A 17,835-nucleotide genomic window follows, 5' to 3' on the forward strand; every position below is an offset into this window, starting at 1 on the left:
TTTAGATGTAGAGGGTTATTTATATTGTTCTCTTTAGTGCGTGACTTGGTCAAACTATATTTTGGGCTGGGCGCGTTTCCAGGGTCCAAAATATAGGTGATAGTTTGAACAAGTCTGAATGGATTTGGGCGGCCTGAACTAGCCGTTGGCGGAGACATGAGAGTTATCGTGCTCGGATGATCCCTAGGTATGGGGAGCTCGTCCTTCAGACGTGCTCGGATAATTCAACCGGAGTATGGGTATGCCAGGTCCCTCATTTTTGGGCCAGTGCTTATTGGGCCTTTTTAGGCTTATGAGTGGATTGGGCCAATTTTGATAATTGGGCTGGTCCATAACAGAATCGCTGTGCGAAGAGAAGCTTATGCAGTCAAACCTCATTGATTTGCGCAAGTGAAACGATGACCGGAATCGCATATCCTTATGCCACGAGAGAATCAATGAAACCTTTGATATGACATCATTGAAACTGTGACTTTGGTGGTGATGGAGGTCCCGGTAGTTCAATCACCCCGTGATTGTCAGGCATAAAAGATCACTTTGGTGGTGACGGGGGTCCCGATAGTTTAATTCACCCTGTGATGGTCAGGCATACAAGATCACACCGCATAGGGCATGTCGAATGGAGGAACCGATTTAGTGGGGCATATATCGATCCTACCATCCTAACACTCATATGTGCAAGAGAACAAACCCTTAAAAATCGATCGAGAAGCGAACACCTGAAAGAGCGACAAACATATGTCTAATTGTTGCATCTTCCGTGGACTCACAGTCAAACCGAACCTTATATCATAGGAGAAGGATCAACCCTAAATCACCGCCTTAAGCGATATTTAGGCGAAGTACTTTAAGAAATGCACTCAATTTTTTTTATAGAGAAATGCACTCAATTTTTTTTGATTTAACCAATAGTTAAATATCAATATGAAAACATTATTTCAATTGAAAATTAGGAATGAAAGAGTTAGAAAAGAGAAAATTGAGAGAATAACTGATTAGGACTTGTCCTGGATTGGGCTGACGCTTGGCCCAAATAGACTAAGGTCCAAATCGTTATCAGCCCATGAAAGCAATGCTCCTCGGCATACCGCTGAGGTGCCCGTCACACGCTCACGCCCGTGACTCTCGGTCGGTCGTCCCGAGTACCAACACCGGTCCTAGTGTCTCTGCCCGCTCCTTACGCTGAGGACCCTCCTCCTCGTAGGGTTTTCCCGCTCTTAACCCTCTGGATTAAGCGGAGTCCACGGGCTCCCTAAAAGACTGCGTCTCCCCTTGGACTTCAGAGTGGTTGACCCAGAATGGAGACCACGTGCTGGTCTCCACTATCCACGTAGAATCCTGGCAGTCTCCGAATTGGGTCTGGGCATCCAGTCCAATAGCGAGATCTTGGCCCAACGCTGGGGGCTATAAATACCCTCTGTCACTAGAGGGTCAGGTAACTTCAATCATTCTTTCTCTACCTTGTACTTGCACTCTGATTGCTCTCTCTTCTCACTTTGGCATCGGAGTACCTTGCAGATACACCCCCTAGTTCACATAAGATCCAGATCCTTGCAGGCCTTGAAGATCCATCTGATCAGGTACGATCAAGACTGAATCAATAAGACATATAGTTAACAAAGTTGAAATTTAAACAAAAAATAACTATGAATTAGACAAATGCTCTAGAATAAGAAAACAGATAAATGTTTTATCTAGAGCCATTAATTTTCTTATATTATTATAGATATATATTATCTATAATCTATAACAATATATAAAACATGATTTTGGTGTAGCCTATTTTTATTCTAATTATATCCTTTTTAGTTTTAGTTTTTAACTTCAACTTCTTTTTACCAATTGTTATAAGATAATTTTTATTTTTTGTTCATTCTGTTTTTTCAATTATTTTATAAATAATTAATATTAAAATAAAAAATTAACACATAAAAATACTGCACATTAAAAAAATGGACAAACGAACACGTGACACCGGATTATTAGAGAGATAAATGTGCATTGTCTTAACATAGCCGTTTTCAAAAGACCATTCCCGTTGTGCGTGAGTGAAAATGTAAAAAAGGAAAATAAAATAAACAAGTATATATTCAACATTTTACCAAGGCGCCAATCATCATTTCCGGGTTTAGGGTTTTACGAACCCACCATTTCGCACAGTATTTCAACCAAGGAGCAAAACATCTCTTCTCCACAACCACATGGCATTTTGGGGTAACTCTCTCTTTCTCCTCTCATTTCAATTCCGTTCAAAACCCTAATATCTATCAAATATTCACCCTGATTCTATTTGCAGGAGTTGAAATCAAACCTGGAAAGCCTTTCACTCACCAATACGATGCTTCCCGAGGACGCCTCCACATTTCAATAGTAACCACCTTCTCATCATCGTCTTCGTTTCTACGCCTAATCTTTCATTGCATGTCTTAATTTATTTCGTGTTATGAATCCAATATGCATTAATTTCATGTTTGGATAAACAGCTTATAGCACAATTGAAAGAAACGCTTATGAATAAGCTCACATAAGCTATTTTTATGACAAAAGATAAAATAAATTTAAACTGTTTTTATATATATTATAATTTGTTTTCATTAGCTATGTTGAAGAATTTATATAAATAAGTTCAAAAAAATTTATGAAAAATGTCATAAGCTGTTTTGATTAAGTTTGTGATTCGGTTGAAGTTACAAACTGTAGTTTCTGCCAAACTAACAATTTAAATATGTATCCAATCTCTTATTTCTCACAAGATTAGGGGCCTGTTTGGATAAACAGCTTTTTTGCAGCTTATAGCACAAGTACTTATTTTGATTAGTGTTTAATTTGATAAGTGCTTATATCTGACAAGTGCTTATTTGCAGCTTATAAGTTATAAGCACTTATGAATAAGCTCACATACGCTATTTCTATCATAAAAGATAAAATAAATTTAAACTATTTATATATATATATATATATATATATATATATATATATATATATATATATATATATATATATATATATATATATTAATTTGTTTTCATTAGCTATCTTGAAGAATTTATAAAAATAAGTCTAAAAAATTTATGAAAAATGTCCTAAGCTGTTTTAATTTAGTCTCCCAAACAGGGTCATAAGACTTATGGCAGTAGATAAGCTCAAATAAGCCCATCCAAACAGGTCCTAGATTGTTAATAGTAGTTATAAACTTTCATTTTCAGGCCACTTTGGGGCTTGGCACTGCAATTACGAAAAGCACACTGCAATGTAATGTGGGAAATAAAAGCCCTGTTTTTCTTTGTGTTCTTTATCCTGGAAAAAGTGAGTCGTTGCAGTTGAATTTGGAGTTTGAAGAATATGGTAATGTTGTTCTCTCCGTCATTGGCCCTCGGAGTATTCATCTCTGTGGTTATTATCTTGCCCGTGGACACTATACCAATACTATGGGTGAATCGTATCCTTATGTTTTTTTTACTAATTTTTAAAATTTTTTTTTTCTTGCGCCTTTATTTATTTATTTATTTATTGGTTAGCATGCATTTTTAACACATTGAAATTGTTTAGGATTATGGAAACCTGATGGCATTTGATTGAAGTTAAGTTGGGATTATGTTGTAATTTATGAGTATTTTCAATTGTTTTAACTTAGACAAGTATTTGGTTCTGAACTCAGGAAAAATGCGAGTTTATAGATGCTTATAAAGAGTTAATTGAAAGAGCTTTTGAGAATATAGATGTGTGGGAGTTTGATTAAGTTCAAATTTGAATTATTTTGTAATTTACAAGATCTTTCAATTATTTTAACTTAAATTAGTATTTGGTTATAAGCTCAGGAAAATGTTAGTTTATATGTGCTTATGAAGAAGGTAATCAAGGAGCTTTTGAAAGTATATTGGTGCATGCTTTGATTTTAATATATGCCTGGATGTCTCAAAGCCATTGGAAGATTATTTTGATTTTCATATTTCTGCAAGTGTTTGCTAAAAAGTTTATCCAAACTAGTTCTAAGAAGTTCACACAAAATTGTTTCATGGTTGAGCCCAAATCTTTACTCAGATTATATGTCTAATAAAAGACGAAATACAACCGTATATCCATTTGTCCTTTTTCTTGGTGGGTTTATTTTTCTTGATTTCCTTCACTTCAATGGAAAGGGAATCATATGGAGAAGATATAGCTGATACAGAAACGGAAAGATCTGATCACAGTGACGAAGACGACTACGATGATAGTTTTATTGATGATGACGGTGATACAGTTTTCCCACCATCTCCTGTTTTCAATGAAGGCACGTTCAAATGTTTATGTTAATCCTTCAACATGTATATCTATAGTTTGCTCCCATTTCAATCTCTTGACTATGTATCATTTGTTTGTTTTGATTGTGATGACTGCAGAGGAAGCTTCTTCTGATAGCGGTCGAAAAGTTACAAAAGGAAGCCAAAGAAGGCTGAGGAAGAAGTACCAGTTGGTAGAGTCAGACGACAATGGCGGTTGTGAAGAAAAGAAAACTATTGGTGACAACATGCATGTTGAATCTCAGGAAATTGATGACGAAAATAGTCTACCAATTTCATCTATTTGCAAGAATAAAGCCTCTGGAAGGGTCTTGGATCAGGAAATGGATGATAATGTTGATAAAGAAACAGTTGGTGCTGGCAACAAAGATGGTGAAGACCGAGAGGATAATACTATTGAAACAACATTGAAAACTGACAATGTTGTCGTGGACAGTCAGACTCACAGGTATCTCTTCTCAATTCAATATCATTGATCGAATACATGCTTGCTTTTATCAGCTTTAGGCCTTCTTTTTTATAATTAATTTTCAATTGTTCTTGGCTGTGTTCATAAATTATGTTTGTAATGAAGCAGGGAGGCTGAACCTTCAGATCAATTGGTAGAACCCTGCTCTGTTTTGGATGTTGGGGATATTAAAAAGTCAATTAAGAAAAAGAAGGAAAAGGAAAAAGAAACAAAGAGTTCTTGTCATGACCATTCCACCGAACTAGATAATGCTGTGCAAGATGAGCCAAAAATGAACACATCTCAGAATCTTCTGGCAGGAAATGAACAGAACCAGCAGCAAGCCGATGATAAGTGAGTGTTTTTGTCTTCAGTTCTTGTTATACCATAGAAACTTTTGCTCAGTTATATTTGTTTTTCATTGGATAAAATGTTTGATTAATTTGGAAAGTTAGACCAAGTTATTAATTATTAATTATATTTAAACATATGAAGGCCAAGAAATTTTGAAATAATAAATTTAGGGCTCTTCATTACAGAAGAAATATTCAGAGTGCTTGAGTTAAAGATGGGATAGGTTGTTATTTATATCCCAGGCTGATGCCTCTTTTCGATTCAATATGATTGAGTGGATACATGCTTGCTCTTATCAGCTTTGGTCTTCCTTTTTGTAGTTAAACTTTTAATTATTCTTGCCTTTGTTTATAAAGTATATTTGTAATGAAGCAGGAAAGCTGAACCTTCAGATCAATTGGTAGATCCATGCCCTGTTCTGGAGGTTGGGGATATTAAAAAGTCAAAAAAGAAAAAGAAGGAAAAAGAAACAAAGAGTTCTGCTAATGGCCATTCCGCCGAAATAGGCAACGCCGTGCAGGATGAGCCAAAAATGAACACGACTCAGGATCTTCTGGAAGGAAATGAACAGAATCAGCAGCAAGCTGATGATAAGTAAGTGTTCATGCCTTGAGTTCCTATTATATTATAGAAGCTGTTATTGCTCAGATATAGTTCTTTTTCACAGGATAAGATGTTAGATTAATTTGCATAGTTAGACCAAGTTATTACATTTATACACACAAAGGCCATGAAAATTTGAAATAATGATTTTACAATTTAGGGGTCTTCATTACAGCAGAAATATTCACAGTGCTTGATTTAATAATGGGACAGGTTTCTACTAATATCACCTTTGCTAAAATTCATTCAGAAATGTTAATGGTGGTGTTTTTCTTAGTTCATGAAGTTAAACAACATCTATGTGTCTGTTACAAATGACCCATGTATAGTCCAGTGGCAACCATGGGTTGGTTCACATCTTTGGATGACTTATATGAGTCTATGGCTACACTTGGCTTTTGGCTCTTGGCAATGCCTCCTCAGATTAAAGAGAAAATTAAAAATGTCATCGATGAGATGGTGGCATGTTTGGCTTATGGTGGTGGATATTTTCCTACTTTGATGAGCTTTGCTTTGTTTTATATTTTAAAAATACTTGTGGATCTTTCTTACAACAGGAATGATCATCTGTCATACATAAATGAGTTGTGCTAGTGACACTTACTCTAATACCCTCTTTCCAACACTCATTCTTACCGGTGGCGGATATTTTCCTACTTTGATGAGCTTTGCTTTGTTTTATATTTTAAAAATACTTGTGGATCTTTCTTACAATAGGAATGATCATCTGTCATACATAAATGAGTAGTGCTAGTGACACTTACTCTAATACCCTCTTTCCAACAGTCATTCTTACCGGGTGAACTGCTTACGGGTCCCATTATTTTGGAACTGAGCCCCATATAAAGTGATGAGACTCAAGTGTATTTCACCAAATAATAGAGTGAATGTTGTTAGCATTACTGTACTTCAAATTAACAGGCATCATCTCTTGTATTGGTTAATTAATTAAAATGAATGCATCACACTATTTTTTTGTTTTTCTTCTAAGAGTTGGACTGGTATTCCTTTAACATTGTAGCTGAAAAATTCGAGGGTAACTTTTCGTAGAAGACTAACCACTGGTTCTTTTACCCAACTTTCAACGAGATACAAAATTGAAAATGGTGTATGAAGTCCTTCACTCCTATACAAACAATTTCGCGAGTCTGACCCTTCCTAGTACTCTCTCTGCCATAAGAGGTTTCTAGGTTGACTTTGTTTTATTTTTTAAAAGTGTTGCTGCTTTAGAGATAATTATAAAAAACTGTATTTGATACAAATAATAACGTCCTCACTTTATTTGCAGCAGATCTTAAAACTTCTCATGAATATATTTAAAATATTAAATAATATCTTTTTATTACCTAATAGCTTAACATACCTTGGCAAAGTATTTTGCACCTTGGTTCTGCATCTGCTTTCAAAGACAATGTTCCTAAAAGGAGAACTGACGATGCCTTTACAAACTTCATTTAGTTAATTTCAATGATATCTGATTTGGTTGTTGATCATTTTTGTCGTTGATATGAGGCAGGAAAGTTGAAACCACGGATAAAATACTACCTTTCTCACAGGTTGGTCAGGGACAGGATGAAAAACCAAAGAGAAAAAGGAAGGAACGGTCCAAGGAAGAGACACTTGCTTGTATTAGCAATGTTACTAACCTGCCTCAGGCTCAGGGAAATGAACACAATAGTCAGGACACAGTTAATGGGTGAGTTTTTTACCAACTTTTATTTATATGATCAGGTAGTACGGTAATACTATAATAACTCTACAAACATGTTGTATTTGATATGGAGATGAAGTTGTTGAAATACTCTTCATGCCCTGGACATATGCAACAGAACTCAAAATCAACTGTATAATGTATTGATGATGCAACACACATCTAGGCTTTCCTTCCTAGTATAAGTTAGTAACAAAATATATACCTTGCATATTTCAATTTCACTGGATATTATACTGGTTAAAGTAATGACCTGGTATGGCCTATATTCTGTTACTATGCATGGCCTAATATGTATTTTGTGCTTCAAAAGTTTGTCATTTCACAATTGAATATCAGATGAAATCTCTCGAGTGCTAAAAGAAGTAAAAGCTTAGGAAGAAATCACTCTCCTTACAATAAATTTCTTTACTTAATCTACATAAAGATGCCATGTTAAGAATTGTCCATTCTCCAAAATTTTATATGATTCATGTCATTTTTACTATAATTTGTCATTAAAATTGTGTTACATCCTGTCAGAAAAAAAAACAAATCTTTGTTATCTAACACTATTTAGCAAATTAGCAGGGATGTTAAGATTTCAGACACTGTTGCACTGCCTTCCACTGAAACAGATTCTCAAAAGAAAACAAAGAAGAGAAAGAAAGAACATTTAAACAAAGCTTCACAACAGCCTGAAGGTGACAATGGAAATGGTGAAGCCAACAAAGAGACAGTAGAGTCTGATAGTCTGATTGATAAATTTTCTGAAAGGAAAGAGCAACATCCAAAGCTTACAATTGAAAAGTAAGTGCCATTATATTATGCTTTTGATACGAGATAATGCCGAAACACTAGCACATGCTTCATCACTGAAACTGAATTTGTGGCAAGATAAACATTATTAAGTAGCAGAAACATTGTAAAGTATGAAACATTGAACAGGTTTAAATATTTCTACACTAATCTGGCTAATTAAATAAATGCAAACTTGAATTGGTTCAAGTATTTTTGCTTTCTAAAATAGTTAGAATTTGATAGTATTCTTATTCTGTAAAGTAAACAGCAGCTAACAAATAAAATCCATATACCAATTTTTTTCATGTATTTGAATTAAGTAAATCTTGTTAAACTTGTTAACATCAAAAGGTATTGTTCAACTCTAAGTCTCTCTTGTGGTTTAGCCTATAATTTTCTTTATCCCCTCTATTCGTTGGACTATATCTTCTATCTAATCCACCCTCCTTACCAATTGTTCTATAGGTCTTCTTCATACATACCCAAATCTCCTAAGACGATGCTCCACCATCTTGTTTACAATGCAAGTTACCATGGTTTTCTCTTTAATAAACAATCATTATCCTAACTTGTGCAACCATAATACATTGTAACATTTTCACATTTGCAACATTGGGTTTAGTTTCTTGTTGGCTCCTTATTGTCTCACATTCAGTCCCATGTAGCACTATAGATCTTATGTCTACGGTAAAATATTTCTATAAGCTTGGGTTATAATTTTCCACCGCAGGTCTTACCTGAAGTATTCTTTTGTTCTGTCCACCTTGCTTGGATCAAATGGTGTACATAAACAGCGGCCAATAGCGGTGCTGTAGTAGGATAGCGGAATGGTGCAGGAGCCATCTGCTATGAGAAGAGCCTTAGCGGTGTATAACATAATAGCGGTCGCAATAGGGAAAATAGCGGGGAGCGGAGCGGTTCCTGGCCTGGAGCGGTTTCTGGCCCACTATCTTTTCCCCTTAGAAAAACTGAAATTACCCCTTATATTTAAAACGTAAGTGTAATTTAGGTTTTCCCATCAAATTTGAGTTCTTCTCCAACCCTAACCTTCCTTCATCCGTTTCTGCACTTAATTTCTCTCTTCGGCAGTTCCAGCATACAAACATCATGTAACATTTCCCTCCTCTTTTGCAATTCGTTCTTCAGCCGCAGCAGTCATCGTTCCTCCTTCTGCGCTTCGTTCTGCAGCCGTTGTCTCTGGCGTTCCTACCTCTGCTCTTCGTTCTGCAGCCGTCGTCACCGGCGTTCCTACCTCTGCCCTTCGTTCTGCATCCATTGTTAACTTTTTTCTGTTTCTTTTTTTTTTGTTCTTCTCAGTTTCTTTGTATCCATCGTTCCTCGGTTTTTCTTTTTCTTCTATTCATATTGTTCCTCTTTTTCTTCTTTGCAGCCTTGTGCTTTGATTTATGAATCTTTTATGAGTTTTGCATGTCAATTTTGTTCTTAAAGAGGAGTGCTGTCAAGACACTCTATGTTACTGATTAAAACTTTAAATGAGACGCACTAAATCATTTAGGCCCCACATGCATTTAGTGGCCCCTATTTGAATTTCAACCAATAGCATAGTGTTGAAAAAAATGTCTTAGGGAGTGTGTTGCTAGCATAATTCTCTTAAAGATACAATTGGAATAAAAGGACTTCATCATTCCTTTGGCATGCTCTTAGACCTAACAGTCTCTTTGAACAACCATGTGAGCCATCTTATGCATTTTATCCCAGCCCCTTCCTTGCCTCAATAGGTATATCATTTAGTCCAACTATCTTACTGTTCCCATTTGCAACTTCATGTTCTCCTTGATATATGTTTCATGCCGTGAGTTAAATGATCTAGCCCAATGCGTTCAATTTTTTGGCAACAAAAATAGTTATTTTGGGGAGTTGATGTATCGTAATAATTCATCTTTGAGCTTATTGATGATTTCCTAACCAATTTTGTAGAAAACATGTGAAATAATTGCTGGGTAAGGGTCATATTTGGCCAGAAATAATTAACGTTACCTTGCATTTTGGAAACAACTGACAAGTAGCAACAAAAAATTCTAAAAGAATGATGATAAAAAGGAGACTCTACACATTTAATATCCTCCTCTCTTGGTGCCTAACATACTACAACTTATACTGTGCATATAATTGGTTAATATTTCTTGTGCAGCAATATGGACAACAATGGAAATCAATCTGAAGACAAGAAAGTTAAGAAAAAGAAGAAAAGTAAAAACAAAGGCAATGAAGTTGTAAATTCTGATGTGCCTTTATCCATTGAGCCAAGTACTGAGATGACGAAAGAGGATGGAAATAATACGGAGGATGCCAAGTCTTCCCAAGTCAGAACATTGTCAGATGGACTAGTTATTCAAGAGCTAGAGACCGGGAAAGCAAATGGGAAAATTGCTGCATTAGGGAAAAAGGTAGTTCTGTTGAACAATTTAAAATATTTTAGTGACTAGTAGTGACTGCCTCTTTCAAAACAGACATTAATTACTGATTTGATTATAGATTAGATTTAAATAAATGCTCTTTGGCTACAGATCAGCATCAATTACACTGGCAAGTTGAAGGAAAATGGAGTGGTGGTTGATTCAAATGCTGGCGAAGCTCCTTTCAAATTTCGCCTTGGTAAACATATCACTATTTACCAGAACCTTTTATTATTACCTGGATATGACTTGTGTTCTCACACTTGCATCTCCTTTTTCAGGTAAAGGAGAAGTTATTAAGGGTTGGGATATTGGCCTTGAAGGTAGCCATTTAAACATTTTGTCCTTGTTATTTTCTCTAATTGAGTTTTTTTTATTAAAATTTAAATACATTCTTTTCTCAGGTATGCAAGTTGGAGAAAAGAGAAGACTTGTGATACCACCGTCAATGACGTATGTGACTGAATTCATATATTAAATACATATAATTTACTTTTGTGGAATCACTATAACTTTCTCTAACATTTGCTTGTTTCAGGTCTAAGAAAGATGGAGACAGTGGCAGTATACCACCAAATTCATGGTTGGTTTATGACTTCGAACTGGTTAAAGTTCATTGATTATTTCATCCAACGGATCGTGGCTGGTCATTTTTTGAGTGAAAATGAGAAATATGAAGTCAGGAGGCAGTTTAGCTGGGCAATCAAGAACCAGATTCAACTGTATGATAACAGTTTTTTGTTGAGTCTATGGTAATTTTGCCCCGGGTATAGGGAACAGTTGGTTTACACCTGCAACCAAGTCCAAAGTTTTGCTTCTTTCAGTTACTATTTACATAGCAAAAACCATTTGAGTCGAGGGTGAAAGTAATCATGGTATTTAGATATAAAAGTTTGGTTGCATTCCTTTTTGTGCTAAAACCGAAATTAATTATTTTATTTTTAAAGGTTATGAAACTAATCATGGTTGAATTGAGTTACATTTGATCACAATAATCCACAGCTTTACTGTGAGCAAATCACTAATTACAGTTATCTATAGAAAGTAAACACTCTTTTGCCTTGTTCCCCGACACACTTTCAATAGAAGAGTGTGTTATAGTGGGTTGCTAGCAGTCTTGTTCAAAATGTTTTTAGCTCTTCGATTCTAATTCCCTCAGCTTGAAATGATATTTAGTTAGACAATTTCTTTATAGACCCCATGGGGTGAAAACCCTAAAATACCCTTCGGAGATGCATCTTCGAAAAGGTTTTTTCGGATATGCATATTTGAAAAAATTGAAAATTTTGAGATATTGATTAATTCAGATATTATAAAATTGATATAATTTAGAAGTTATGAATAATAATAATAATTATTATACTGTTGATATTTCTATTCTAATTTCAATTATAAATTAAAAAATAAAATTCCTAAAAAATTTAATTATTTTTTGATAAATTTCACATTAATAATTATTAAAATTATAACTAATACACAACAACTATGATTATAAAAAAATAAATACATTAACAATTATTCAACAAAAATTTAAAATAAAAGAGATCTAGTAAGAATAAAATTATTTACTACTTTATTCATATTTTAATATAAATTTTGAATTACATAGTTTTTCAAAATAATAGATAAAAATCACAAATATATAAATTATTTTAATTATGATAAAAATATCGTTTTTCACTTAGTTTAAAAAAATTACAAAAAGATTTTGTCTTAATTTTATTTAATGAATAAATTATATATTTAATTTTATATAATTCAAAATTTACTTATTATATTGAATATTTTTCATTTATATAAGTTAGTAAAATAGTTTTTAATTTTAAAATTGTTTTGGAAATTTTGTTTATATCCATTTGAGCTCAAAGTGAGGAAATAAAGGGCATTCTTCGTTGGTGAGTAAATATCACTTGTAGGATTGCATGGTCCTACATTTGCCAGATTCTTATCGAAATTACTTCTATCCACATGATTAATCTCTGCCATATAGTAACTTCGATCCGCTTTTATATTTTCAACTATTCTATCCTCCCTCCAGATTGCAATCCTCTGGTGAAGTGAACATGGAATTGCCCCCATGCCATGAATCCATTCACGGCATAACAATAAGCTATAGTTGGCTCTCGCAACAATTACCATAAACATGGTGGGTCTGGTGATCGAACCCATTGTCAAATCCACTTGGATAACTCCGAGAGTTTGGCCCACCTTGCCTTCGTAATTCAAAAACACCATGTTGTGAGGCTTGATATCTGTATCAAACATCTCGATCCTCCTTATCATGAATTATGGCATCAGGTTTACTGCTGTCCCTCAATATACCAAGATCTTGTTGATCTCCACATACTTTTACCCTTATTAATAGGGGCTTCAGGTGATTTTTCATCCCTTGGTATGGGTGTTCAAAGAACACATTTTACTCTTCGACTGCCCCATTATTCATTACATAGTAATATACAGGCTTATGTTTGGACATCTAGATCTCATCAGTTTCTTCATTCTCCTCGACCTCGGTAACTTGATCGTATTCATAGGGTAAAACTGAAACAACATTACAATTTAAGTTGAGGGAAGATTCTTCGTCTAACTCAAAATTTCCAGCCAACATGTCTTCATCCTCCATTGGATTCTCCAATCTCTTCTCGTTGATTTTTTCTTTTCTTGGGGAAAATAGTTTTCTTCCTACCGGTAACCTTTCCTCAGTCTTGTTTGGGGGAGGAAGTTGGTTACTACTTGATTCTCCCACATCTTTTCCAATAATCTCTCTCTGAGCTTTCTTTATTCTCTGGTGTCTCCGCCATTGACACATTGTCATTGGATTGTTTCCTTTGTAGTTGTCAGACTTATATGCCTATTGCTTTGATACTTGAAACTCTTTTCGATATGCTATATACAAAGCTCTTGCGATATCAAAACTCCTTCATTTCTCTTGTTCTCGTCCCTTGTTCTCATTTGGCCTCATCCACCTGTCAGTTGGAGCATTGGACAGAGATTTGAAAGTCACTCTTCGAATTTCCTTAGGATAAGGGCTATCTGGCCTCCTAGGGACTCCTCTTTTGTCAAACATGAAACTGCTCGTTGTGTCTCTCCAATTTCCCTTGCTTCGAGCGTATTGCACTATTTCGAAGTTCTCTTAAGCCTTTCTCCTGCTTTCGGATACACCATCTTCATCTAATCTTCATCTCTTTGGATGAGCCTTTCGAATTCATCCATCTCTGCATTTTGGTTCTTGTCCACCATATTCACTTTGAGGTTAGGACCATCGTTGATCTTGACCTTTTGAAATTAGATTCGAAGGCCCTCAGTAGCCTTTGTCATTTCGATACCTGCAACACAACCTTTAGTGGTCTTACCTTTGGCATCCTCGCTGATGAGGCCTTCAGTAGCCTCATTTGAATTAACTACAACAAAATCTACAGTGGCTTTTTTTTCAACCACTTCCACCATGTTGATATCTGCAGGTTCCGCATAATTGGTATCAGCTATTGGCAAAGGGTCAGCATCCACCTTCATCTGGTTCCTGTTCTTCTCGCCAAACCTTGGGCGCCCCTCCTTGATAGCATTTTGAATGAGATCCCTGAAAAGAAAACATTGTGAGTTTTTGGGCCCTAAAAAATTATGATATTTGCACAAACCTATTTTCTTCTGTTGTTCTAATAGAGGAATTTTGGCACCATGTGGCACTATCATTTGGCCATCTTTTACTAACAGATTGAAAATCTCATCACATTTCGTCACATCGAACGTATATGTTTTCTTAGGAAATTTATCATTCTTTTCAAGTTCGACAGGGTTCCTCCCATTCGAAGGGGTTAACATTTTACAAGGATAGGGTGGTCCTTTCTTTAATTAACCCAAGTCCACTTCGCCTTCTTCGAAGGCTAAAGGATCATTATATATTTCTCGTTCGCCTTCCTCGGCTTCGACATATGCAACCCTCTCCTTTTTATTACTTCTATTCGCTCTAGCTTTTTCATCCTTCAAGCGTTCTACTTGTCGAACTATGTCCTCCAATTGGGCTATATCTCTCAGATAATTGGGATCTAATTTCTTCCTTATAGAGAAATCTAATCCTCTCACAACCATCTCAACCAATTCATGTTCAGGCACTTGTGTGAAGCACCTTGCCTTTAATAGGCAGAACCTATTGAGATACTCATATTGGGCTCATTCGCTCAGACTTATCTTTGATTGGCCTATATAGAACTGTTCATGGAATAGTCTTTCCAAACGAGGCCAATCTTGGATGGAATTTGCTGAGAGGAAGGTGAACAAAGTGAATGCATTCTTGGTTAGCGAATTAAGGAAATATTTGATCCTTATATTTTCGTTATTCGGTATATCTCCAGCCTCGATATTGGCTATGCAGAACAACACCAACGAACCAATACCAAAAAGTAAATACGGTAGGAATTTGGTATTGGTTCGTTGGTGTTGGCTAATTTTCCACTCCTCAGTCTCATACAACAATGTTAAACAAATTGATACTAAAGTAAAAGAAAAGAAACACAAATTAATTTGTGACTCGAAAACTAGACAAAGTCCCACTGGGCGTGCCAATTTGTTTACCCTGAAATTTGGTAAACGAGCGCCAATCTTCCAAAAACAACTATGTTCTGTTTACTCGTAGGATCGACTGGATTGATCTTAGGACATGTGTTTAGTTTTGAGATTTTGACGTTTGTTTGGTATACATTCTTTCGATTGTTGTGGCTAATTTATAAGTAAAAGGAATATTTAAAGAAATGCAATAAACCCAGAAAAGTAAAGACTTTGACTCGAAGGTAAAAGAAACTTAAAAGGCTTTGGTAAAGATAAAAACTAGTAATTGAAGTAAATTGTGGTGAATCATATGTATATTCTCAAAAACTCGTTTCTCGATATATGTTGGTACTTTAAGTATTGTTGAGTGTTTTTACAGAATTTAACACACTAAATCCTAATGCTAAAATTCTAATTTATACTAATTCAACCATAACGGCATTTTCCTAACAGAATGCCATGTTTGTTGCTTGCATGCTTCTCAATTTCTAAGGCTTCCACATGTCCTTTTTGGATAAGACCGATCATTTGAATTTGAATCTACTCCCTTTCAAGGCGCCAAACAAACCAACGTGTCTGTCGAAGCCATACATCTCGAAAGCTCCAAAAATATTATGAGTTTTATCTGCGTTTTCAGAATAACTTTCTTCGATAACATTTAACAAGATAAAACCCTTCATAAGCTTGATATTTTTAACAAACTTCATAATTTGGTCTTGAATCTTCCTTCAAAATAGCTTCTTTTTTCAAAAATCTTCATTTCACCTTAATACTTTCTTAATAGTCGAAATTCCCAGCTAATAAGAAAATGGCACAATAGAGATAACAAGATGAAGCACTAAAATATTCCTTTTCATTAATAGTTGGCTACTATTTATTTGCATCTGTAGGCACATAAAGTGCACATATGAAATCAAGTAGCAACAACACAATGATTGTGATACATCTACACAACTAAGGTGTGTAATGAACAACGTTGAGTGTTGAATTTTTTGTTTTGTTTTGTGTCTTGCCAAATGATAATTTCATGATTGGTGGATCGATACCTATAGCAAAACTTCAATCAACTTGTTTCGACGACAGCGACGGAAAGGTGTTGTCGGGTGGTTGTAACATTTTTTTATTAAAGTTGCATGTAAATGAGCACTGACCGAGTGGTAACAAAATGTTTCTCTTCATGATAAATATATGCTTCTTGGTTCTTCAAAATTATGTCATTTAAACTTTGACTTTCCATCTCTTGATTTTCTATTGATCTATTGATTTTATCTTCTTGTAGCGGAGAAAAATTAAGATCAAAGTCATTGATTGACTTGACTCATTATTTCAATGAAAGTCACCGCCGCGCTTTATTGTTTTCAAAGGAAATGAAAAAAAAGCGAAATAAACCCAAAAAAGAAGTTTTTAAAACAAAAACAGCAAAAAGAGAGATCTTAGATACGGGTATTGATTATAGAAGGGGAATGTGTTAGCACCTCTCATATTTGTGGTACTCCACAGGAACCTTTTTGTAAATATGTGTTTCAAGAGAATTGTGAGCAAAGAAAGGGTTTTTGTTTGATTTTAAAATAAGTTCTGCAAGACATTATATCTTGTGCCTATATACCTCTTCGGTGCAATGGAGAAGTCAGAGCTAATGTAGTTCCACCTTAAGAGAAAAGGGTTTAAAACTGGATAGACACTTTATCGTCGTAGAAGAGAATACTCAGCCAATTATCTTGAACATGAGAACAAATGGAGCCTTTGCATCACAAATGAAAGAAGGGATCCAACTTGGATAAAATCAACAAGTATGCCACTAACTCCTTTAAGTGGAAAAGGTTTCATCATATCAATCAATATCAAGACTTTTGGGGATTTACATCTCACCACAACAATTAATCATGTCTAAACTTTGAAAGAATAGCCAACAAGGGCAAAAGATATTTTTAAAGAAAGATTTTTAAAGAGGTTTACAAACATAAGAAGATTTGAAAAAAGGGAGAAGATTTTGAAAATCTAAGAAGGGGGAGGAGATGAAGGGACTGTCCTAAAGCATAAAGTAAAAGCTAAGGAAAAGAACAATCTAACCAAACAAGAAGCAAACACTTGACATTAAAGAGTCAAGGACTACCATAACCTAGCAAACATAATACAAACTAGGGATCTATATGAACTTGATATCTTCGATCATAACTTGCACCAAGCCTTTGGAATACACCATGAGAACTTGAGATAAAAATTGGGCAGAGTAACGGCTGTGTACAAATGAATTCCTTATCACGATGCCTTGGAATTAACCATCAAGGACTTTCAAAGAATCACCAGCATGCATAAAGAGAAATAATCCAATACCTTAGAGTAAACTCCAAGGACTTCCAGACAAACAAGCTTAATCACAATCAAAGTATCAAGAACTCAGACGAAAATCCAGAGTGCTAGGGTCAAGATCCTAATTCTAAGCCGATAAATTCATCCTCCGAGCTTAGGGTATGGTAACCAAAGTCCAAGTCCACATTAAGTCTTTTATGGTTCAAGTTGATTATTAGTATTTTAAGCATAAAAGTAAAGTATGGTTCAGGTGGAAAAAATAAAAAGAGCATAAACATAAACATATGTCCAAGTGGACAAAAGAAAAGTTGCATAAATATAAAAATGGTGAATGATAAATCGTAAAATAAAAGCATAAAGCATAAAAATAAAGGCAATATAATAAAG

The 17,835-nt window shown here is 35.0% G+C and overlaps 1 protein-coding gene across 3 annotated transcripts; it reads left to right on the forward strand.

The window, feature by feature from the left end:
* Positions 1 to 2,056: 2,056 nt before the first annotated feature.
* On the forward strand, positions 2,057 to 11,534 carry LOC131636578 (peptidyl-prolyl cis-trans isomerase FKBP43-like). Of its 3 annotated transcripts, none has more exons than XM_058907185.1 (14): positions 2,057 to 2,214; positions 2,297 to 2,370; positions 3,207 to 3,439; positions 4,140 to 4,273; positions 4,383 to 4,731; positions 4,858 to 5,085; positions 5,458 to 5,679; positions 7,205 to 7,384; positions 7,970 to 8,188; positions 10,332 to 10,587; positions 10,708 to 10,795; positions 10,878 to 10,919; positions 11,001 to 11,049; positions 11,135 to 11,534. In XM_058907185.1, exons 1-14 carry the CDS (start codon positions 2,202 to 2,204, stop codon positions 11,214 to 11,216), a joined length of 2,169 nt encoding a protein of 722 aa, XP_058763168.1. In that variant the 5' UTR covers positions 2,057 to 2,201; the 3' UTR covers positions 11,217 to 11,534. The 3 variants fall into 3 exon arrangements, with proteins under 3 accessions (XP_058763168.1, XP_058763171.1, XP_058763169.1); XM_058907188.1 differs by having other exon boundaries at positions 5,461 to 5,679; XM_058907186.1 differs by having other exon boundaries at positions 4,861 to 5,085.
* Positions 11,535 to 17,835: the final 6,301 nt, after the last annotated feature.

Source organism: Vicia villosa, unplaced genomic scaffold (assembly GCF_029867415.1).
Source record: "Vicia villosa cultivar HV-30 ecotype Madison, WI unplaced genomic scaffold, Vvil1.0 ctg.001790F_1_1, whole genome shotgun sequence".
NCBI classification, from domain to species: Eukaryota; Viridiplantae; Streptophyta; class Magnoliopsida; order Fabales; family Fabaceae; genus Vicia; species Vicia villosa.

Excerpts from the sequence above, each read along its gene's own strand:
- LOC131636578 (XM_058907185.1), top strand. Across the intron at positions 4,274-4,382 it reads ATCTCCTGTTTTCAATGAAG|AGGAAGCTTCTTCTGATAGC; the intron begins GCACGTTCAAAT and ends TGATGACTGCAG. Across the intron at positions 10,588-10,707 it reads TTGCTGCATTAGGGAAAAAG|ATCAGCATCAATTACACTGG; the intron begins GTAGTTCTGTTG and ends CTTTGGCTACAG.